This window comes from Ostrea edulis, chromosome 2 (assembly GCF_947568905.1).
Source record: "Ostrea edulis chromosome 2, xbOstEdul1.1, whole genome shotgun sequence".
Classification (NCBI taxonomy): Eukaryota; Metazoa; Mollusca; class Bivalvia; order Ostreida; family Ostreidae; genus Ostrea; species Ostrea edulis.
The window spans coordinates 23,954,931-23,979,663 of record NC_079165.1 but is presented as its reverse complement, the minus strand read 5'-3'; the positions used below and the strand labels follow the sequence as shown (position 1 = coordinate 23,979,663).

At 35.4% G+C, this 24,733-nt stretch overlaps 2 protein-coding genes across 5 annotated transcripts in view; both read right to left on the bottom strand.

Annotated features, from left to right (window-relative positions):
- Positions 1 to 24,733, bottom strand: part of LOC125681508 (multiple epidermal growth factor-like domains protein 6) — a 53,813-nt gene that overhangs the window by 14,032 nt on the left and 15,048 nt on the right. The window lies entirely within an intron of this gene.
- On the bottom strand, positions 158 to 7,005 carry LOC125681511 (multiple epidermal growth factor-like domains protein 11). Of its 4 annotated transcripts, none has more exons than XM_056156446.1 (6): positions 4,537 to 4,695; positions 4,320 to 4,430; positions 4,064 to 4,231; positions 3,765 to 3,968; positions 656 to 2,160; positions 158 to 558 (listed from the first exon to the last, which is right to left on the bottom strand). In XM_056156446.1, the coding sequence occupies exons 1-5, from the start codon at positions 4,592 to 4,594 to the stop codon at positions 668 to 670; spliced, it is 2,034 nt and encodes a 677-aa protein (XP_056012421.1). In that variant the 5' UTR covers positions 4,595 to 4,695; the 3' UTR covers positions 158 to 558; positions 656 to 667. The 4 variants fall into 4 exon arrangements, with proteins under 4 accessions (XP_056012421.1, XP_056012420.1, XP_056012422.1 ...); XM_056156445.1 differs by having other exon boundaries at positions 158 to 467; XM_056156447.1 differs by lacking the exon at positions 4,537 to 4,695 and adding an exon at positions 6,983 to 7,005 and having other exon boundaries at positions 158 to 2,160.

Genomic DNA, 24,733 nt, shown 5'->3' with positions numbered 1-24,733 from the left:
GCGGATTTAGTGGCGCAGCCGGCGCCCCCCTCTCCCCCCCCCCCCCCCTAAACAATTCAAATTTAAGGTAAATCGTGGTATATTGTTTAGAAAAATGTACTTAACAATAAAAGAAGCAATAATTTCTTCCACTCTCGGAGAAATAAATGACAAAATCTTTTGATTTCTTGAATTACTTTATTGGGAGAACTTAATTTTTTCCAAAAACCTTAAATTTTGTGTCATTTTACTAATTTCACCTTCTCAAAAATTATAGAACATAGTACAAATGACTTAAATAGGAGACATATTTCAAGCCCTATAAAATCTGTAAAATACAGGAGCATCCGGGGGCGTGGACCTCAAGGCGGTCGTCAGTCTCATAAAGTGGCGCGCCCCCTAACCACAATTCCTGGATCCGCCCCTGGTATTGGCCAATCAGACAAATGCAAGGTGAAGATAACGAACAGTGATCAATCTCATAACTCCTACAAGCAATACAAAATAGATAGTTGGGCAAACACGGACCCCTGGACACATCAGAGGTGGGATCAGGTGCCCAGGAGGAGTAAGCATCCCCTGTTGACAAATATCAGACTAAGTTGTTCATCAAAAATCGCTTGATCATACAAGTTTGAAGGAAATGAAAGGAAAATAAAAAAAAATTAAAACATACCAAGCCCATCCACTATCCACACAGTGCTGGATTTCTTATACAGTCTTCCCCAACGGTACAGTTCGCATTCAAATTTGTCCAGCCTGCCTGGCATGTGGTGCAAGTAAGATTATCAAAACATGCCCCGCATTGTTTAGGGCATTGTTGACAGGGTGAACCAACCCATCCATCTTCACATATTAAGCAACTTAAAACATCATAGCATAGCCTGCATCCTTCTGCGCAGTCCTTATCACATTCCATACCGTATTTACTGTTGTTACAGCCATATAGACAATTCCCAGTCATGTCACACATCTTGTTTATACAATCACCACTGCACGGAATGTTACATGTTTTACCATAGCTAACATCATTACTACACACTGTGCAGTGTTTTTCAGATTCACAAGAGGAACAGTTTTCTGGACACTTCACGCATTGCGATCCTTTAAGAAACCGTGAACCTGCACATTTGTGACATACTGGAGTATCACTGTCCATAAAGGAGCATTGTGCACAATTTGAGATAGCTGCATTACATTCCTGATTACATCTATCGCCAAACCAACCATCCTTACACCCTTGACTGCATGTTTGATTACTTAGACATGTAAAGTTTAAACAGTTCTGGCTACATTGACTTTCACAATGACTACCATGTCTACCAGCAATACAACGCTCACAGACCCCAGTGTCAATGTCACATACCGCATTTAAATCACAATATGGACTGCATTTCTGATCACACTGACTGCCAAAATATCCTACTGCACAAACATGACATTTAGCCGATTTCATTTCACACGAACCATTTCCTCCACATTCAGCAGGGCACTTCTCTGCACATCTTACGCCGAACCACCCATTTTCACATTGAGAACATCCGTATTCATATTGCTTGCATTGCGTACAATGTTCTGGACAGTTTTCATAGCATTGTTCCCCTTTGTATCCTGGTTTACACTGATAACAGGAACCGTCTCGAGAGCAGGTGTCTCCCATGCAATTTTCAGAACATAAAGTATTACAGAAATGACTGTAAAAACCTTTTGTGCATGAACCACATATACCTGTAGATCTTACACATCCTTGTTCGCAGTTTCCAATGCATGTATGTTCACAGAAATCACCGTAATAGCCATCTTTGCAAACCAAACATTTTCCCTCACTTTGTTTACATACCTTCCTATTACAATTAATTGGACATTGTTTAGAACAGTTTGATGTGAAGAAGCCTGGTTTGCACGTACAGTTTCCAGATACCTTACCACAAGATCTCTGACAACCAAATGAGCAGTTTTTCTCACACAGAGGTCCAAAATATCCATTCTTGCAACTTAAGCATTTGCCTGTGAGAAGATTACATCCACTTTCATCGCACGATTCAGAGCAGGTCTGGTTGCAAAATTTACCGAAAAAACCTTTTTGAGAAACACAATCCACTGCATTAATATTACAGTCAATTCCAGAACCGGTCGCACAAGCACTGCTGCAATTTTCACCGAAAGTTCCGTTGGTGCATTCTGATGAAAGGAAAGGAAATTAGAACTGAACATGACCAGTACTATAAATGCAAGTAGAAAAATCTATCTTTGTAAAATCATGAGTGCGTTAGTACACAAATGACAATAAATCGTAGATAATGATAGATAATTGCTGTCAATTATTGTAAGAATTTGTTACATCAATATTTTGTACTAAAATGGTGTTGGAACTTAAATATGTAAAACGGATAAAACGAAGGCCTTTACTTGGTTTTTGTGTCACGATGTTTCTATTTACAGTTTTTCAATTTCAATGCAAAACTTTAGGACCATCAGACTACCAGGGACAATAGATACTATCTATCTATTTTGTATTGCCTGTAGGAGTTATGAGATTGATCACTGTTCGTTATCTTCACCTTGCATACTGCAAAAGCATCTTTAAGAGTATAAGATTAATCTTACGTATAAAGAAAAACCTCGTACATTTCATCCTAAGTTATCGGTCCTCTTTTGATAACAAGACTTTCTTTAAATACTTCATTAGTAAATTTGGAAGTATATAATATGCTTGATAAACCAGCAAACTTTATTTTCTACTTCTCTATATAACATTAGAAAACACCGAAATAGCAAGCGCAAATTGTATGTATATGGCAATAATAAAAAAACCCACTTTTATAGTCTCAACCCTTAATAATGTTTTCATTGCAGCAAATCTATGTATTGCAGTGTAGCTTAAAAGTAGACATATCAGAACTCTTCAATGCACGGTGTATTTAGGTTCTCTAATCTCTGATAATCGATTTTCAATGTCTTTGGGATCAAGACCGACTTTTATTTCATCTGGTGTAGCTTTGCAAATTACAAATTTATTGCCTGAACAAATATACATCTACTTGAGATTGATCAGTGTCTTGGCCAAATAACCGTGGTTCAGAGTTGTAAAACATTGTCTGGTCATAAGCAACATCTGTCGTGTGACATCTCCTATATTGAACGTCTGAGGTATGACAAGACACAGGGATTCGATTATCGTAATTAAAAGTCAAAACTAGGGGTCCTCTGAATATTACCCTAAACAAAGGTAAATTATCACGGTAAGAGGAAGCAAGGTAATCAATCAAATGTTGCATTTTACTAACTTTCTATTACAAAGTGAATTCCTAGAAATGAAAATGAGATAAATGACACACAAAAAATGGAGATCAATTTTCCACTCAATTTTTTTTTTACAGAGGATGTTCCGATTAGAATATTTTAAGGTTTCCATTTACCTACATTATATGATGAGGCATATAGCCCTATTCCTAACCCAACAGTCAAATGTTTGACAATTTTGGTCAAAGGCCTACAATCTGTTTATCATTATGGACTAAGTTTATGTGAAAGATGTTCGGAGGTAAAATTAACCGAAAGTTTACATGTAATTCACTAACTAGTGTACATGTATATTTTGTATTTCCTACATCGATATATGCTGCACATAGCATTTGCAGAAAATTAGCCATGGAATTTTGAAAAAGTTAAAGATACCCAAAATATCACAATAGACGACAACGATCACGAATTCACGAAGAATAAAATCACACTATTGAATCAGCATTTGACTCAGCAGTGCTATTGAAGAAGTTAAAACTTACCAAAATATCGAATTTCAAATATTTTTACACGTGTTTTCTCTGAAGAAACAATTTCAAGATATTTTCCAGAGAGCGGCTTATAACAGGTTATTGACACAGTTCTCTTCCCGGTGTTGTTGCTCTGGTCCAACTTGTTGCATATCACATCCATGGTCCTAACATACGCCATGTCTTTGATGTAAACTGTATAATTTACACCCCGCTCTAAAATATACAATATTTCGTAAAGTATTTTGTAATGATACTGTAACATCTTTCAGAAATATCACAAATAACAAGAAGTTTGTAGATTATATTACCGAGAAGAAGGGTGATGTCTAGTTTGTCTATTGTTATTGACTTATTTAGTTGGACTCTCAAAAATGGCTTATAGTCCTTATTCTCCAAAGAAGTTGAAAAATCTTCATCTAGTAATTTATTTTTATCGTCTTTATCATCTCCTGCTGCTGCCCGATATAACACGTTTCCTGAAATATAATATTGCAATGCTGATAGATTCACTTCTATACGTAATTGTTTTCATTAGCTGATAAATCAATTGAATTCTTGTCTTACGCCTTTGACAATTGTAGTCTTTGGATCCACCCCAACCAGGCAAACAAGTCGTACACTTTTCACTGCAGTCTACACAATGACAGACACAGGTGCCATTTCCAAAGCATTGTCCTTAATGCAAAAAATTATGTAAAAGAGAAATGAATAATGTTCGGATTTGTTTTCCTTATCATTGATTGGAAAATAAGCCTCCTTTGTTACGAAAGAGTAAACAAACCTTTTATAACTGTGACGAGGAATAACTGCAGTATTAGAATTAATTGAAATATCTCCATTTCCACAATTATACACTTTCACAATCCTTGACGGTAGTTAATATTTGTTTGTAAAAAAAAAAAATAGGTTACTCAAGTGTATGCTAAAATTACATATATGTTAAAACGCGATGTATTTTGATGGTATACTGTAAAATCTGGTCTATCCTCAAATGGGCCTGGTCCCAAATTTTGGCTTCTTATTTGGCTCTAACCCAAATTTTGGCCTGGGCTCCAAAGTTGGTCTGGCTTCAAATTTCGTTTCTAAAAATATTTTTGAGTTCAACAAAAATGATGTTTTTTCAGAACTGTGATTAATTTTATTCATTTATTATTGGTTTTAATTTTTGAAAGTTATAGCAGATAGATATCTTTTCGTTGTTTTGTAAATGTGCACTTTAGACTAATCATGTACTACTACCAATGTGATTGATTTTATCGAATATTTATTGATAAGTTTATTGATAGAATGATTTTCTTTTTCATTCCTAAATCATGCACTAGTTCGCACAAAAAAAGTATACACTACTGATGAAATGATTGGTTTATTGATCCTTTCTATAATCAGACAGATACTATCAAAGTTTCATCTATCATTATGTCAAATATGATTTCAAAAGCAGACACATTGAGAACAGGCCATGTGATCTTGCTTTCAATATCAAAATACCATAATGATTTAATATGTCTTTATTTAACTTTCCAATGATTTTAAAAAAAAATCAAAATAAGCACATTAAAACATTTGCTAGCATAAATTTAAATTACTCGTTACAGAGTGCTGATACATATTAATAGGCAATGAACTAAATACGATGCCAAATTTATAGTTTTAGTGTTCATTGTTTTGTACTTTTCGTAGAATAAAATGATGTTCATCTCAGCATTGTAGATTCAATAGGATAGGTAGCACAAAAATGAATCAGAAAATATGTGCATATAACCCAACCTGACATTCATTTTGCAATTAATGTTCAGTCCCTATAGGAAAAGTGACAAATTATTATGTAATAAGCATGTGTAGTATTTGTTGTGCAAAAACTGAAATCGCATATATCATTGTTTAACTTCAACCTTGATTTCTCACAAGAACCATGCAGTAGAATTCTGTATTAAACTTATGTTGTAAATGTTCTGATATTCCATTACAATGTTACTGAACAGAAAATTATGAATTACGGAATAATTGCTCTTATCAATGAGAGTGAAGTCAGTATACCAGCAACACAACACTCTACGGTGATTGGTTGATTGATTGATGTTTTCCGCCACACTCAACAATTTTTCAGTTATCTGGTGGCTCCCAGGTTTTATTGGTGGAAGTGAGAACCCAGATACAATGTACTTGGGAAGAGACCACCGACCTTCCGAAAGTAAACTGGGAAACTTTCTCACTTACCGGCGCGAGTGGGATTCGCACCCGCGCCGACCAGAGGTGAGATATCGTGTGATTTTGAGCGCGATGCTCTAACCACTCGGCCACGGAGGCCCCCTTTACGGTTATGATTCATCATTAAGCTAGAGTGCAAATTGTTACACTCAAAACTAATCTAATGATTTCACATTTAAAGCCAATAAAATATCAATGAAATCAATCATACATGTAATTCGGGGGGAGGGATTAAGAAACCAATCATTTAATAAGTAATATATATATATATATATATATATATATATATATATATGTGTGTGTGTGTGTGTGTGTGTGTGTGTGTGTGTGTGTGTGTGTGTGTGTGTGTGTGGGTAGGTAGGTATTTTGGTACATAATGCAAGAAAAAGAAAGAAAATAATTTTATCAATAAACTGATCAATAGATATTCAATAAAATTTATCAGATCTGTAGTAGGTACGATTATTCTAATACGCACATCTATCTGCTATAACTGAAACAATTAATAGATCAATGAAAATAATCACAATTCTAGGGGGGGGGATAATTTTTTTTAAGAGACAAAAAAATTTACGGGCCAAATTTGAGGCCAAGATAATTCTGAGCCAGGCTAAAATTTTGGTTGGAGCAAAATCATGCGCCAAAATTAGGATCAGGTCAATGGAGCCAGACCAGGTTTTATAGTATGTCGTATTTTAATATATATAATCACATGCTCCACACAGGACTTCCGATTAGTCATCAGCACTTGAATTTCATCTGAGCTCTCTCTCTCTCTCTCTCTCTCTCTCTCTCTCTCTCTCTCTCTATATATATATATATATATATATATATATATATATTCCGCGACGGTCTTACTCTCCCAGTATCTGCACCAATATTCGATGAGCTTTATTTGTATACACACCATTACAACTACATGTATGATTCACACAGCAATGTAATGGTGTATAGATATTTCACTATAGTAATAAATCAGTGAATAACAACTTCAGTAAATAACACAAATATTAATCTACATCGACTTTTCCAACAGCAGATGATGTAGAATGCTCTTGAAATTTCTTTGGTTTCTTTGTTTTGAGACGTCACCAGCTATACGTAAAATAGCATACTTGTTATGGGACTGTACCAGTGACGGTTCTTTAACGTACTAACGCCTGACATCACATCAGGCTGGACATATCCAAAAAACCGGCGACTCTCACTTCTAACTGCTGAGCGTTTGGCGAAGGCGTGCTCATTACCAAGTGTTACGTCATAAGTTGGATTCGCCCATGGCACGTGCGGGACTTGAATTCACGACCTGCAGGTCACGAAGCAAACGGTGTAACCTCTGAACTATCGGTATGCTAGTAAAAGATGTTTTTATGTATTTGGTTACGTCCCTTTGAGAATTTTCACTTATATATTTTGCAGTTTTGCAGCTGTAGTTGAAGTGTCTTAAGTGTACATCTATCCATGACACTCAGAACCGTAGCATTGATGATTGTTTATCGAGCCAAAACGTTACGCGTCACGAAACCTCAGTTTTTCAAACGTCTCATCCGAAAACCCACTACCCTCACTTCAAAATATCAACACTCTGCTGCGAAGGAACATACACAATTTACTTTTACATATATGGTTCCACATGGTGTGATACGAGTATCTAAACTACCACCTCCCAGAGCCACCGTGACAGGTGATCTAAAACAAATGATGCAGTAAAACGAACACAAGCCAAACTGCTATCCACGGATCCTGGAATTCATCAGATACATGGCTTTAAGCAAAAATTGGTTTCACACGAGTATCCGGTACAAAGGACACATGTAGATTAGTAAAGAGAAGACGCCATCAAAGTTCCGTCGGAAATTGTACGGAAAAAAAGGAAGAGTTAATTATAATGGCAGCAATAAAAAGAGTAACCATACTCAACATAAGTATGTATATTTGGATGGGAAATGGTTTATATATTTCATTTGCAGAAAATCCCAAAAACGAAGATGATTAATGCATATTATCAAATGTAAAATTACGCATGCAAGACTATGAAGTATACCAAAAATCTTTTATACTGAATTAATGTTTGAATAAAGTTAAATTGTGATGACAACTTTTTGTTGTTGCTAAATCTGGAATGTAAAAGTGTTCATAATTGTAGGACATGAATGTGTTGGAACAATACAAAAGAGAAGTGATTGAATTTCCCTGCGTTTATCCAAACATTTTTATGCTTCATGGACAGAGTATGTACAATGAAATAGTTTCAGCGTGGGCCTGAATTAAACACCCGAAGGCTCAAGTGAGCTTTTCTGATCGAAATTTGTCCATTCTCCGTCGTCGTAAACTTTTCTCATTTTCATCTACTTCTCCAGAATCACTGTGCCATATTTCAACTAAACTTGGTACAAATCATCGTTGGGTGAAGGGGATTCACGTTTGTTCAAATGAAGGACCACGCTCTTCTCCAAGGAAAGATAATAGCGAAATAGTGAAAATACTTTTATTTAACGACTTTTAAAAATTATTCTTCTCCAGTACCACGGGTCCAATTTCAAGTGAAATAGTGAAAATACTTTTATTTAACGACTTTTAAAAATTATTCTTCTCCAGTACCACGGGTCCAATTTCAACCAAACTTGGCACAAAGCATCCTTGGATAAAGGAAATCAGGTGGGTTTTTTTTTTCAAATGAAGGGCCACGCCCTTTCCAAGGGGGAGACAATAACAAAATAGTGAAAATACATTGACAACTTTTAAAAACTTCTCCAGAACCACTGGAGCTATTTCAACCAAACTTGGCATAAAGAATCCCTGGGGAAAGGGGATTCTAGTTTATTCAAGAGAAGGACCACACCTCTTTCCAAGGGGAGATAATCACAAAAATGCAAAATTAGGGTGGGGTCATTTAAAACTCTTTTTCTCAAGAAGCGCTGGGCCAAAGCAGCTGAAAATTACATGAAAGATTCCTAAAATAGTGCACATTCAGGTTGTTAACATCATGGCCCCTTGGGGTCAAAGTTTTACATTAAAAAAATTTGGAAAATCTTTCAAAAGTTTTCTTCTCAAGAACCACTGGACCAGAAGAGTGGAGATTTACCTAAAATGTTCCTGATATAGAGTACATTCTAAAGTCTTCAGATCATGACCCCCAGGGATAAAGTGGGGCCACAGTAGGGGGTGAGAATTTTACATGCAGGAAATTACATATAGGAAAATCTTCTTCTCCAGAACTGGGCCATTTTCAATCAAACCTGATATAAATCATCTTAAGGTGGAGGGAATTCAAGTTTGTTCAAGTGAAAGGCCATGCCTCATTCAAAAGGGAGAATGCATAATTAGGGTTGTGTCATTTAAAAATCTTCTCAAGAACCATCTGGCCAGAAAAACTGAAATATACATGAAAGCTTCCTGACAAATTGGAGATTCAAGTTTGTAGAAATCATGACCCCTTGGGGTTAGGGTGGAGCCAGAATAAGGGATCAAAGTTTTACATGCGAATGTATAGAGAACCAAACTTGACATAAAACATAAACGAAATTTGTTAATATGAAAGGCCATACCCTTATATAAGGGCATATGATAATTACTGAATTTGAAGCCAATTTTAATAATTAAGTTTGGGAATTAATGAATTACCTTTCAAGTTTTTTCTAAACAAAGCTGCTTGTATAATGGTAGTTTTGCTCAAGCTTGTTTATTGCTAGGAACTGCTGTCCAGGTGAGCGATACGGTCCATAGGCCTCTTGTTTATGTAATCATGTCCAAAGATAAGCACACACATGTACACAAACTGTACCAAAACACAATCCCCTTGAAGAATTAGTAATAAAATTTGCTATTTTAATATCTGATAAGTATAACCTTGTGCTTGTAAATGCAAAGTAAAAGACAGATCTGAGCACAGTTTAAAATTCAATCATAATGCATCATAAGTAAACTATAAAAGAAATAAGATGAATAGTGAATATTCGTTCAATATATTGATTTCTTTAGAACTAGATGAGCAGAAGATTCCATGACTGACATTCCATAGAGAGGTCTTGAGAAAGGGAGAAAGGAAACAACTTCCTGTGTAACAGCTGATGAACACTTATCATGACACGAGACCATTCTGATTTAGTAAATCGCTACATGTAATCCATTTCTCTAGGGAAATAGATGCATGTAGACAAGGACCTAGATGATACTGTTGGGTCAAGTTTCCGTGTCAGAAGACCATTTTAAGGAGGAATAACACACCAGAGAAATTATATGTGGATGAAAAGTGGAGAATATGAACAATGATATTTTGAAATTGGAAACTTTCAAATTTACTTATTGCAGTTTTAATAGAAAGTTATCTGGGAAAAAAAAATTAATAACCCCTGCAATTCTCAAATCCATGATCGACAGATCTAACAGCAGTCAACATGTAAAATGACCGAGCAACCCAGTTAAGCGATCAATGTTAAAAGGAATATACAATTATTGCTGATATATGTTTTTAAATCGAAGCAGGCTACTGACAAACAAGTTCATGGTGCAGGGGTCCCAACAGCCTTGTTTAAACTCAGCATTTCGCAAATTCTATGGTCGTTATAATGACATAGTTTGTCAATACAACCTATTATTGGGTCAAATGTTGTCTGGCGTGTTTCATGTCAATTGTTAGGTCTTTCTTAGCACACTGCTTTTGACTACGAATAACTCCTTTTACCTCATCAAGATATAGGGATCACGGCAGGTGTGACTGGTTGACAAGGGATGCTTACTCCTCCAAGGCACCTGATCCCACCTCTGGTATATCCAGGGATCAGTGTTTACTCAACTCCCTATTTCGTATTGCTGATAGGAGTTATGAGATTGATCACTGTTGGTTATCTTCACCTTTCATGTTCATTTCAAGTTAGTCATTATGACGATGTAGTATACCTCCTTAATTAAAAACACCACAGAAGCAACAAGTCTTATGTCAGCATACCGAATAGAAAATTCTTTACTGAACAGTTGAAGGAAAATCACTATGACAAGAAAATGAAACAACTCTAATTAACGTTTTCTACCACTTGGAACCATGTCAGATTCTAAAAGCTTACATTATACACATTTGGTAGTACAGTGTCAGTTACAGGGCCCTCCTACTAGCTCTGGCTAGTGTGTTCGCCCTTTAGCTCGATTGGTAAAGCACTAGACTGTTGTGTCAGAGATCCCGGGTTCGATCCTCAACAGATGAATATACCAGTCCCTGTTACATTTGGCGCCATGTTTAAATTGTTAGGACTCGGGTAATCTCTGGTGGATTAGAGTGATTGCCCCCAGAACGTCTCCCCACAAGTGTTGGAACTCTGGAAGAGTCAGGGCAATTCTATATTGCGTATAATAATGCTGACTAGGTGTGTGTATTTTATTTGTGCATGATTTTACTTGATAAATAAATAACAATGGTGTTGTTTGTGTAATTAGTTTTTCAGTAATACTGTAATGCATATTTGCTGAATAAATTACTATGTTAAAAGGAGCTGTTCTGTGTTATTATTAAAGATTAATTGATTCAAAGAAACTTGTAAGAATTTATGTAAATCATGTGTACTGATACTTGAAACTTTATGTATCGGCATGTGGACATTCTAAGTATTAGCAGTGTGGAAACTTTCAAATGCGGCAGGTATTTTTTTTTTACAATGGATGTGTACTTGAATTTCTGCAGACTTGTGATCTACATTTTTCAGTGATTCAAGTTTATTGAAGGAAAGGACCATGTGGAGATAGTTGATAAATAAATAATAGTGAAATTATAGTGGTATACATGTACACTATATTTACAAATATAGTGGTTTCGACTATATGGACCATGGCTATCGGCCTGGAGAGCTCAGTGATTAGAGCACCTGACTAGTAATGCAGGGGTCTTGGGTTCGAGTCATGGTCCAGTCAGTTTCCCCTTCCATGTTACACTTGGTGCTGTTGACCACCCCTAGACTTGCAAGTGACAGTCCTGCCAGTGGCGAAGGAATCTGGGTTGTGCGTCATCAATGAAGACGCCAATTTAAGGAGGAATGAATGTTTTGGTTTGTGCTATGAAAGGTGAAGATAACGAACAGTGATCATCTCATAACTCCTATAAACAATACAAAATAGAGCGTTCGGTAAACACGGACCCCTGGACAAACCAGAGGCTGTATGGACAGTAGATTTTGACCTGGATATCTCAGTGGTTAGAGCGCCTAACTTTAATGCAGGGGTTCAGTTTCATTCCCGGTCCAAACATTTATTTTCCTTACCTGTTATACATTGTACCAAAAAAAATCTAAATAAAAGATAGGACACACAAAAAGACAAAAATTGTTCACAATGTAAAACTTATATGGTACCAATTTTGATGCACCAGATGCGCATTTCGACAAATAATGTCTCTTCAGTGATGCTCAACCGAAATCTTTGAAATCCGAAATAACTATGAAGTTTTAGAGCTAAATATAATTTCTCTGAATTTATTTAACCTCTAGAGATTGGCCTCATACCGGTTTATACAATGAAATACACTTGTATTCCATTATACCGGTAGAAGTAATAAAAAAAAACCATGAATCAAAATTGGGATGGGATAGACAGGGAATCCACATATTTGAAATTATCGCCGCAACAACAAAAAATCCAGAAAGGGGTGGTGATAATGGTAGTAGTGTTTATACTTAGGTGCCTGTGTAAGATGGAGAGGGGGTATTTATGAAAATAACTGACTTTGCATATAGAATTAACGGAATCACTAAAATATTATTCGTTTGAGTAGAACTTTTCAGAACATCTAATGAGACAGCCTCTTCTGTTGGATCCGTTTTCAGTGATTAAAATTAAATGCCAAGAAATCTTTATTCAATCAAAAACATAAACCTACAATAATGTTTGTTTGTTTGTTTGGTGGGTTTTTTTTTATGTTTTCCGCCACACGCAACAATTTTTCAGTTATATGGTGGCGCCCAGTTTTTATTGGTGGAAGAGAGAACCCAGGTACAATGTACCTGGGAAGAGACCACCGACCTTCCGTAAGTAAACTGGGAAACTTTCTCACTTGCCGGCACGAGCGGGATTAGAACCCGCGCCGACAGAGGTGAGAGGCCGTGTGATTTTGAGCGCGATGCTTTAACCACTCGACCACGGAGCCCCCCCCCCCCCCCCCCCCGCCCACCCCCCTACAATAATGTATACATCATGAGTGATTTTGCTTGAATGAATTGTGTACACTTTCATGTATTAAAAAATTACGGGAACTTAAAATTATTCGATTATCCGTTTATTAGCAGACACACCTGAGTTTCGTAGTCGTTACGGTGCTTCTAATGACGTAGAGATATACTTAAAAAGGCAACCTATAACTGAATGTGACGCAAATAATGTAGCCGAAGCAATATTTTTTCTTCTTCTATAATCACGGAAAAATTGAGAACATCGAAAATATCAGATGGATATCGTATTTAAAAATATATCGAAGTGTCAGATCATTGGTCTCAGGATGGGGGTGTCCTTCGTTGAGTGAAATGTATATAAGTAAATATAATTATTAATATTCATAAAATGATAAATATGGGCTTAGTCAAAACTAATATAATTATAGCTGACACTGAGCACCTACACAATTTTATGCTGATCATGCTGTAAACTAATCGCAACTTCTCGGCTTTCCGGAAAGGCCCGAGAATGTACGATTGGTTGTAGGATGTTGCCTCGTTCTAAGCGCTTCGTTCTGGAAATTTCCAGAAGGCTGATTCAAGACTAAAATGACGGATTGAAGAATATTTTATTTATTCAACAATCATCAAACCTGATTTCTTCTGTAAGATCAAAATCAAGCATCGCAAATCAACATACTTACTTCATATCGTATTATCTTAAGTTGTCATGAAAAAGAAGAAGAGAAAACTGGCTTAACTCCACCAAAGCGTGTTCTGCCACTCTACTCTCATTTTGCTATATCGAAAACGAAAGTAGGTTTCTAATACGCCGGTTTCGAGATACGACCGAGTTATTTCCCTTTGGAGAACTCTCGTACATAGTAAGGCACGAAAGAATTTGTTTACACGCGTGAGTGGGACAGATATTCATCACAGCGTAAGTGAATGTACTCAGTAAGTTTCTCATACGCTTTTTGGTCACCCGAATTCGACTGATACACAAACTAATTAAGTGATAAGTATTTAGGGAGTAATTAAATACAGAGAATTCTTATCCTATCACTTTATTTCGCAGGTCATAAGTACCATATCCAAGATATTTCTTGCAAATATGACATTGTTTATATGTTTCCACTTCGGTAAAACATTTCTTTCGATAGTATTTAGTATTTCCCACATTTACATATTTAAAGAGAAGCCGCTTTTAATACATTTCATGGTCTTCCTCGTTGGCTGTATATCCACTCTGTCCCACTTAGGCATTCAAAGTTCCACTAAATGCACCTCCTATACAGAAGAGTTCGTATCTCGAAACTGGCGTATTGATTTTACGATATTTACTAATCAAGTTAGATTCTATTATAGTTTACGGACTTAACCTCACATATGAAACAATTATACGTTCAAACAGTAACTCTGGAGCAAGGATTTAAGAGTTTATTGCCAAAATTTGTTAATTTATAAGCATAGATATTCAGTACAATCATTGAATGGAATATTGTATTGGGAATACTAGTAGAGAATTTCCCGATGTCTCATTACTGATAGGATATAAAATATTCATAGTTAACATTTAACAATACCTCTTTTTCTGTTTCTTCTGATCTATCTATAGAAGTGGTTAAAGAACACTGGGAAGAATTCAAAAAGTGATGGGTATTTCGATAAAGAAATGAAACAAACCTGTAAGAAAATGTAAAGAACTCCACAAAAATACTGGCCGAATTAATCTGAATTCACACAAATATGCGAAATTATGTAAAATGTTTCAAAAACTCTGTAATGAGTGTATGGTTTGTGCAATACACTGATACAACTACAATGTGCAAAGAAAATATATCAAGGCGCTCAACAGTATATTTTCTCCTAGCCACGACTGAAAAGGAACAATGGTACATGGGTTTGAGAAACATTGAGGTGGTTCAGATCGTGGCCTGCGTAAAGCAATAGTTTTATAACTTTATTGTCATTTATTGGTATATGGCGGATTCAGACTGTGTGAGTGTCAATTGCTACTTTAAAACATTTTCCCCAGTTGCATATAGAATCAATGCATCCAATAACCATTAGAAATAGTATACATTATATCATGTTTAGATGTTCTACACAATAGACAAAGGGGTTTGCAACGTACACTTTTTATGATTAATCTTTCTGTAATACATGTACTTCAGTATACTACCTGAACTCTTGTTTTTAGATGCAGATGTACACCTCCTTGAAGATAGAAATGTTTCATTGAAAGGTGAAGATAACGAACAGTGATAAATGTCATAACTCCTAAAATCAATACAAAATTGATTCTACCATTCAGAGGTTTCCCTTAACATATGTCAAGATCTGGACACCAGGGAATATATCTAGAACAGACCAGTTCTTCGTGACTCTAATGAAACTGAGATTGAATTGTCCCCATTAGGATTTGGCACAGTGCTTCAACACCAGTAAGAGAACACTGCATAATATTGTGACTACGCATATTTTTTCTTTGCACACCTCTGGTTGCCAAACTCTCTATTTTATATTGTTTATAGAAGTTATGAGATTGATCACTGTTGGTTATCTTCACCTTTCATTCTACCAGGGCATAATTGCAAATAAGATTTCTGATTTCCTTCCTCCTGAAATGCAAGTCAAATTTTGGTGATTTCAATTTCTCTCACCTTGTGATCGATGCAACAAAAGTGAGCTAGGATGTTCCAGGGCAGGATATCTTTGCACAATCGCAAACCTACAGTTCTCCGACACACGGGGTAATCAGTTACAAATAATGTAATAAACGTAATATAACTACGTATATAATGTTTAGAAATAAATCATTTATTTCACACCATGTGGTGTAAGAGTGTATAAGTGATCATATTTGTCCAAGTAAATGACTTTCTTATTTTTTAATATCAAAATGTTATTGTTTGTAAAGCTTGATGTTGTTGGAATTGAAACTATGCATACCTAATAATAAAAATAAATCCTTGTCAAACTATTAATTTCATATTTGATGCATATAAGAAATAAACAGAAAAATAACATAATGTATGCAATAATTACATGTAAAATTCATGTTAGTGCTTAAACACTAGGTTTTACGGTTTTGTTTAAATTTCAAGTGCTTGTCTTGTATTCTTAGTATATAATGGATATAAATTTGATTTATAGATATGACTCCTGGGTCGAGGCCTCTGCTGGTGGACTATTAGTCCCCGAAGGTCTCTACAGCCCAGTAGCTCAGTACTTGAAAATACGGATGTATATTTAATTCCTGTTATAAAATTTAGAAATTCATTTCAAAATTAAGGATTATCTCCCTCATGCATAGCTCTTATCCTTAGACGAATTTGACTCCACTTTTTTTGGCACACTGTTTTCCCCTATAATACCTCTAAAACTATATTTCGGATTTCAAACATTTCGGTTGAGCATCACTGAAGATACATTATTTGTCGAAATGCGCATCTGGTGCATCAAAATTGGTACCGTATATATATATATATATATATATATATATATATATATATATATATACATATATATATAAGCACTGAAAAAGGCCACGACACTGTTGCTTATTTAAAACTCAAATTTTCCACGCAATATTGGTGACAAGAGTGATACACTGTTGTACTGAGTGATAAAAATGGTGGTGGTTTCGTTGTAAAACGTGTTTACTGACTATGGTTTAGAGAGTTTGTACCATGGTCGGGTCGGGATGAAAATAGAATTATTCTTGAAAATTACAGAAATCAGATAAATTTAGAGGGAAAACTTACAAAACAATGTGATTATGGAATAAAATGATGGGAAAATAATTATATGGAGTGATTAAGTTCAAAACAATATTAGGTAGTCCGTACCATTGATGATTCGGATATGGTGAACAGCGAAAAATAATGATTGCCAGAAGAACACGATTAAACAACAAACAAGGTCAATCAAAAGACACAGATCTAGCATTAAAATCAACAATCGAATAGGTGAATGGGAGAGAAGTCTAAGGAAAAAGATTCAGTATTATTTTTCAAGGTAATATCTTTTTCAAGGTCAGACAAATTAAAGCCGCATTCTAGAAATTATGATATCGCAACATAAAGACCTATGCGAATCCGAACTTATGTTGATTTAGAATAATGTTTTACCTTAGTGTAGAGGTCTTAAGATGATATATTAATAAAATACTAGTCTTCAAGGTCAATACATTTTTTTTCTTATTATCACCCCCCCCCCCTTTTTTTTTTTTAAAAAGCCGCAATGTCGAGAATAGAATATGAGAGGGAGAGAGAAAGAGCTATATAAATTCATAATTGGAATGATTTCTTATGATGATCTAACATAATTAGGAAGTATTGAAGGTCAAACAATAATCGCAATTTTGGGAATCCTCGTTATGGCTAAATAAAGAAACTCAAGGTTAAATAAAGGAACTCAAGGTCAGAGCCTTGAAACCGGGGAAACGAATTGTATTTATATTAATCATATAAAATAAGATATCTTGTTGGGTGAATTTTGGCGATTAGGCTATGGAAACTGATTTTAACTAAGGGTTTATCCTGGATTCATGCGCATGAAATCATTCAAATTATTCATTCCACCTGGACGGAATGATTTTAAACGGTGCATCCAGGATTTTTCTGTACTCTTTCTCTCTGCATCGGTCCATATTGGGTTATGATCAATAACAGCCACTTGCATGTCTTGCCAAATGTGACCTTCTTTGTTGAAATGTTCCCCTTCAGGTTCGATCACGCGTTTGGTTTTGATGGTTGATCGGTGGTTGTTGGTCCTAAGTCTGATGTTTGTAGTTTCCCCAACATATTGTTATCCACATTGTTTACAATTGATGAGGTATATGCAGTTGTTGGTTTTACAGGAGAGTTGACCCAATATTTTATACGTTTTTCCTGTAGTGAAGCTTTGGAACGTTTCTGAATTATGGCTAAATTTGCAAAGCAAACAGCGCTTGTCAGAGCAAGTTGAAAAGCCTCCATTGGGTTACCACTATATCCTTGATATTCCTGGGTCGTCTGAAGGACACCATTGGTGGCTCACCAAATTCTCTTGCCAATCTAGGATTATCCAAGAGTTTCGGGAAGTTATCCTTTAGGATTTTGTTTAGGTCCTTCAATGTAGGGTGGTAAGTGGTGACTAGCGGTACTCTACAGCATTTCGTTTTCTCCCTATACTGCAACAGTGAAGACCTGTCGATTGTTTTAACCTCATCAATGGCATTAGTGACAGATAGCGGCTTGTAACCTCGTTTGCATAAATGAGACTTCAATTGTTGACCCTGTCGTTCATAGGATTCCTCACTGGAACAGATTCGCCTGGCACGAATGGCTAGGCCTTTCGGTAAACCCTTGAAAATGTGATGTGGGTGACAGCTGGATGGCATTAGATATAAATGGGCGTCGGTCGGTTTGGTATGGAGATCAAAATCAATTTCACCATTTCTAAGAGTGGGTTTTGTATCAAGAAATGTATTGGTGGTATCTGAAATATCCACTGTGAACTTAATATTATGGTGAAATGAATTCACAAAGGACACAAAATTGTCCAGACTTTCTCTTCCTTCGACCCATTTGATTTCTATGTCATCGATGAACCTACGCCAACTGAGGGGTTTAGTGGGTACTTGTAGCAAAAGTTGTTTTTCTAGTCTATCCATAAATATGTTAGCATACGAAGGTGCCATTTTAGTTCTCATGACCGTACCACTTACTTGGAGGTAATGTTCCCCATTGAACATGAAGTTATTGCGTTTAAGTATATGTTCTAAAAGTTCAACCAAGGAGTCCGTGGACGGTTTTTGGTGTTTTCTACATTGTATCACTCTTGTCACCAATGTAGTTTATCGATTCTTGTCGTTTTTGCGTGTTATTTGTTTATGTAATATATGTCTCTTGATAAAGACGCTGGTTGCGTTGAAAATTCGAGTTTTAAATAACCAACAGTGTCGTGGCGTTTTCAGTGCTTTTATAAATTTCTTTACTGGCCTTGTATCGTCTCAGATCTGACACTTTAAGAAAGTAGGGTGTTGTTGGGTTTTTGTGTTTATATATATATATATATATATATATATATATATATATATATATATATTCATAGAAATTCATTTCAAAATTAAGGATTATCTCCCTCACGCATAGCTCTTATCCTTAAATGAATTTGACTCCACTTTTTTGGCACACTATTTTCCCCTATAATAGCTCTAAAACTTCATTGTTATTTCGGATCTCAAAGATTTCGGTTGAGCATCAACCGTGTGTGTGTGTGTGTGTGTGTGTGTGTGTGTGTGTGTGTGTGTGTGTGTGTGTGTTATAACCCTATAATAAAGTCTTAGATATTGTATAAATCAGTTTTCTGTTTTTATATATCAATAATGAATTGGACAACATATCTCTAGTAGAATATTAATGCAAAATCTTTTTCATAATTTTATACATGTATGTACAATTAAGTAGTCACATGCAGTATATGAATAGAATAAAGTAATTTAAAATTACCAAAATACATTTCACACTACTCTATAATAAATGCTTTCTACCAACATTAATCCTGAGCAATATATGGAATGACTTCCAAAAATAAAAGTCTGTTAGTGTTGAAAAATTTGAGTTATGGGTGTTGTCTTGAAGTATTCTGACATTACCCATGTCTTTTGTGGTCCACAAGACAAATTACATGCTGAGTTGTCAAGGATGTGTAACTGTCCTTGAACCTAATCACACTATCTGAGGTCTTCCTTTCGTTTGTAAAATTTTCTTCCATCCTGTATTTGGTTCGTTTTAATATATAAAAAAAACTTCATATCAAATGCTTAATATAGGAATGATATAATGCAATCAATGGTTGACAAAATACTAAATACACATATTAATACTGAAAACAAAGTGTTATGACTAACAATGAAAACTTACGCAAAGTAGAGTCGTTGATTCTGTCCTCTAGAATATCATATTTCTTGCACTGAAGGGGCATTTGGCCTCCAATATATCAGGGTTTACGGTCATGCTTTCAAGTATATTGGTCAATTCTACAAGTTGGTGGTTGCAAGCATGTGTGACCCCAAGGCCTATTAGTCCATGAGGACTAACTCCCAATATCACACGTTCAAACACCACAAAAACAAAACAATTTAGTTTACATAAACATACATGTATATAAAGAGGTGTTTGTTCTCTCTCTGTAATTGTTTGTATAAGTAATGAAGCGAACTTCACTTTCCTATGTTACCTCCAAAGACGCTTTCTAATTTTATTGTCTACTATCTCTCCATTGACTGAATTTATTTATCTTCTGATTTCATTATGACGATGTTGGATATATTCATGTTCCACCTTTCATTCCATTCATATACCATCAAAGGATCAGTATTTTGTTCTCGCAGTCGCTTCATCCCTCAAGTCCCATAGTATAGCCTTCTTTGTACCACATGAAATTTGATGCTTTTAAACCGAAAATAATTTGTGTGGCAATGAAACTTCTATATTTTGAAAGATTATGATTATTATTCAATTCAATATTTTTTCTACACACAATTCTAAGATTTTAAATATTCTACATAAGAGCAAAAATATACACTATAAATAAAGTGTCAGTAGGAAAAAATAAAATAAAACCCAAAAGAACAGAAATCAGTTACCATCTATAAAAATTAAGACTTGAAAATATACCAAAGTTTATTCACTTTTAATTTGCTAATACTTTTTTATATCTACGGATGAAATCTTCAAAAACACGTCAATTAGAAAAAGATATATCAGATAAATCTAATTGCTTGATGACTAGTACTTACAATTACCAATAATATGATTAATTTAGTAATTTCTATCAATTTCGATCGGGATCGGTACTTTTTTCTCTAGTTTGAATATAGTGATTTTATCTAAAATTTTGTCATTTCATTTCAATTTCTTTTTTATAATATATTTCTTCGATATCTCTCTTTTCTAACTGGCATGTTTTTTAAAAAGATTCTATCGGTAGATTTAAAAATATTAACAAGATGAAGATAACGAACAGTGATCAATCTCATAACTCCTACAAGCAATACAAAATAGATAGTTGGGCAAACACGGACCCCTGGACACACCAGAGGTGGGATCAGGTGCCTAGGAGGAGTAAGCATCCCCTGTTGACCGGTCACACCCGCCGTGAGCCCTATATCCTGATCAGGTAAACGGAGTTATCCGTAGTCAAAATCAGTGTGCCAAGAACGGCTTAACAATCGGTATGAAACACGTTAGACAGCATTTGACCCAATGCGAGGTTGTATTGACGAACTAGATCGTTATAACGACCATAGAATTTGCAAAATGCTGACTTCAATCGAGACCGTTGAAATCCCTGTACCATCAACTTGTTTGTCAGTAGCTTATCTCGATTTAAAAACTGACTATACCCTGAACAAGCTCTTACATATCGAATCAGTTGAGATATATAAACACCATATGCAGGTGATAATGGAACATTGCTACATAAATGTGGGAAGTTGACGATGGAGAAGCTGAAATCAACTTTGTCATACAGTTGAGTTGTTAGTTTGCCGTTAATGTCTACTTTCAATAAAATATCTAAGTATGAAGCAGAAGTGGATAACTCTGTGGTGTCCTTTATTTCGAGCTCACAGGGATATATCAAATCGACATATGAATGAAAGCTATCATTGTTTATAGACAAAACGTCATCGATATATCTAAAAGTCGAATTGAAGGTCACAGCGAGAGATTTTTTCTTCTTACGTAGAATTTTTTGAATAAATTCTACTTCATATGAATATAAAAACAGGTCAGCTAACAAAGGAGCACAATTCGTGCCCATGGGAATTCCAACAGACTGTTGGAAGACCTGATCACCAAAGACCACGAAGATATTGTCAATGAGGAACTCTAGCATATTTTTTATTTCAACTTCAGAGTACTTGTGCAAATACAATCAGGTTCAACACAATCTGTATATATTTAGCTATAAAGCTGTATGGCTAACAAAATCTACTTGAAACAACTTGATTTAGCTATTTCATATCTTTTATCAGATGGATTTGTAAGAGCATGAAAATTAAATTTTATTGAGTGAAAATATTTCATCATTGTACTCCACAAAACACATTGTGAAAAATACTTCAACTATGTATAAAGATGTTCCAAAGTTATTATGCAACTTTATGGCTATGTCATTGCATTTTAGAAGTTCAGTCTAAACTAGCTTAATCAAGTCATTTCAAATAGCTTTGAAAAGCTATATATGAAAATTGCAGGATATAAGACATGAGGTGAATAACATTTGGGTACATTAACCTAATAAATAATACATGTCAAACTATGATACGAGAATCTTAAAGTTTAAGTTTTCTTTTTTTAAAACATGAGATCGAATATTCAATGTCGGTTAATTTACACAATATGATTCCCACAACGCTTATAAATCACATATTCAATTGAATTCGACTTCGCAATATTCAAAACAATAGTAAACACACTAACCTTTATATGCAGCTGTCACATCTGAATTTTCCTGTAAATGTGCCACTTGGTCCTGCATCAGGGAAATCAATGGGCAACACACAATTATTTTCCCAATATTGCTACCCATCTCTCTCTGGACAGGGATTAACATCTGGAAGGGCAGAGATTTTCCAAATCCAGTCGGGAGGACCGCCATACAGTCTACCCTGTCTAACAGACACTGTAACACCTGTCGTTGTTCGCGTTTTAAAGTTTGGATATTAATTTTTTTCAACACGTTTTCAATCGCCTCGCTTGTACTGTCTTTCGCCGCCATTTTCCTTCAACAACCAAACGTAATTTGTACAACTGATTCTCATTTGTCACAAAGGGTTCTTCCGTCTTCGCAATGATTGGACGATATTTTTACATAAATTTGACCTCTGACGTGACCCTCTATGGGAAAAGAGTACCAATTCATTTCCCATAGATCTCAATGTTAACCTTTGGCCCTCTCACTAATTAACTATATCGATTTTAAACAAATGACCGCAAACATTTCAAAGTTCATTCCAAGTGTTGATAAAAAATGACAAAAAATATATAGGATCCCGTGCCTTTTATAGGCCATATTTGTACTTTTTTACAACACTTAGCAATCTGCAGTAAATTACACACTTCATATTAAGCACACCCCTACCATGGTAATTTCCTCAGTCACTTCTCGATTTTTTGCGATAATTTTTCATCCTGACAATTAATTTGAACCTCTATAATATTTCTTTCAATTCCAAATAATTTCACTCTTGATATTAGCCAATCACGCAACACCTAGACATTTATACCTCCGCTCAATCTTGGGTAAACTCCGTCCGGGTTACGCATACGGGGGTTTGGTACTCTCATTCCTATAGGGATGTTGTTAGATGTTATGTATGCGAGTACGCGAGCGGATCTAACATCTAATTTTAATTAGATTGCTACTGCACAAACATGACATTTGCCCGATTTAATTTCACATGATCCATTTCCTCCCCATGCAGCTGGGCACTTCTCAGCACATTTTAGGCTGAACAACCCATTTTCACATTGAACACATTCGTTATCATATAGCTTGCATTGCGTACAATGTTCTGGACAGTATCCAAAGCATTGCCCCCTTTCTGTCCTGGTTTACACTGATAACAGGAACCGTCTCCAGAGCAGGTGTCTCCCATGCATTTTTCAGAACATGAAGTATTACAGAAATGACTGTAAAAACCTCTTGCGCATGTACCGCAGATAACTGTAGATCTTACACATCCTTGTTCGCAGTTTCCAATACATGTATATTCACAGAAATCATAGTAATATCCATATTTGCAAACAAAACATTTTCCCTCAATTTTGTTTTTACATACCTTCCTATTACAATTAAATGGACATTTTTCAGAACAGTCTGATGCGAAGAAGCCTGGTTTGCACGTACAGTTTCCAAATACCTTGTCACAAGATTCCTGACAACCAAGTGAGCAGTTGATCTCACACAGAGGTCCAAAATATCCATTCTTGCAACTCAAGCATTCACCTGTGAGAAAATTGCCTCCATTTGCACCGTACGATTCAGAGCATGTCTGGTTGCAAAATTTACCGTAGAACCCCTTTTGACAAACACAATCCACTGCAGTAATACCACAGTCAACACCACAATCTGACACACATGCGTTGCTGCAATTTTCACCGAAATCGATCTTTGTACAATCATGAGTGCGTTAGTACATAAATGACAATAACTCGTACAGAATGATATATCATTGCTGTCAATTGTAATGATAATTTGTCACATCAATATTTTGTACGAAAATGGTGTTGGAACTCGAATATGTGAAACTTATAAAACGAAGGCTTTTACTTGATTTTTGTGTCGGGATGTTTTATTTTTCGGTTTTCATTTTCAATGCAAAACCTTAGGACCATCAGACACATACCATCTGCAACAAAGGGCAATATATACTGCAAAAGCATCTTTAAGAGTATAAGCTTCATCTTACGTATCAAGAAAACACCCCGTATATTTCATCCTAAGGTATCGTATCAGTCTTCTTTTGTTAATAAGACTTTCCTTATATACAGTGTACTTCATTAGTAAATTTGAAAGTATGTGATATGTTTGAAAATTATGTAACTAGAAGACAAAACTTTATTTTCTACTTCTATA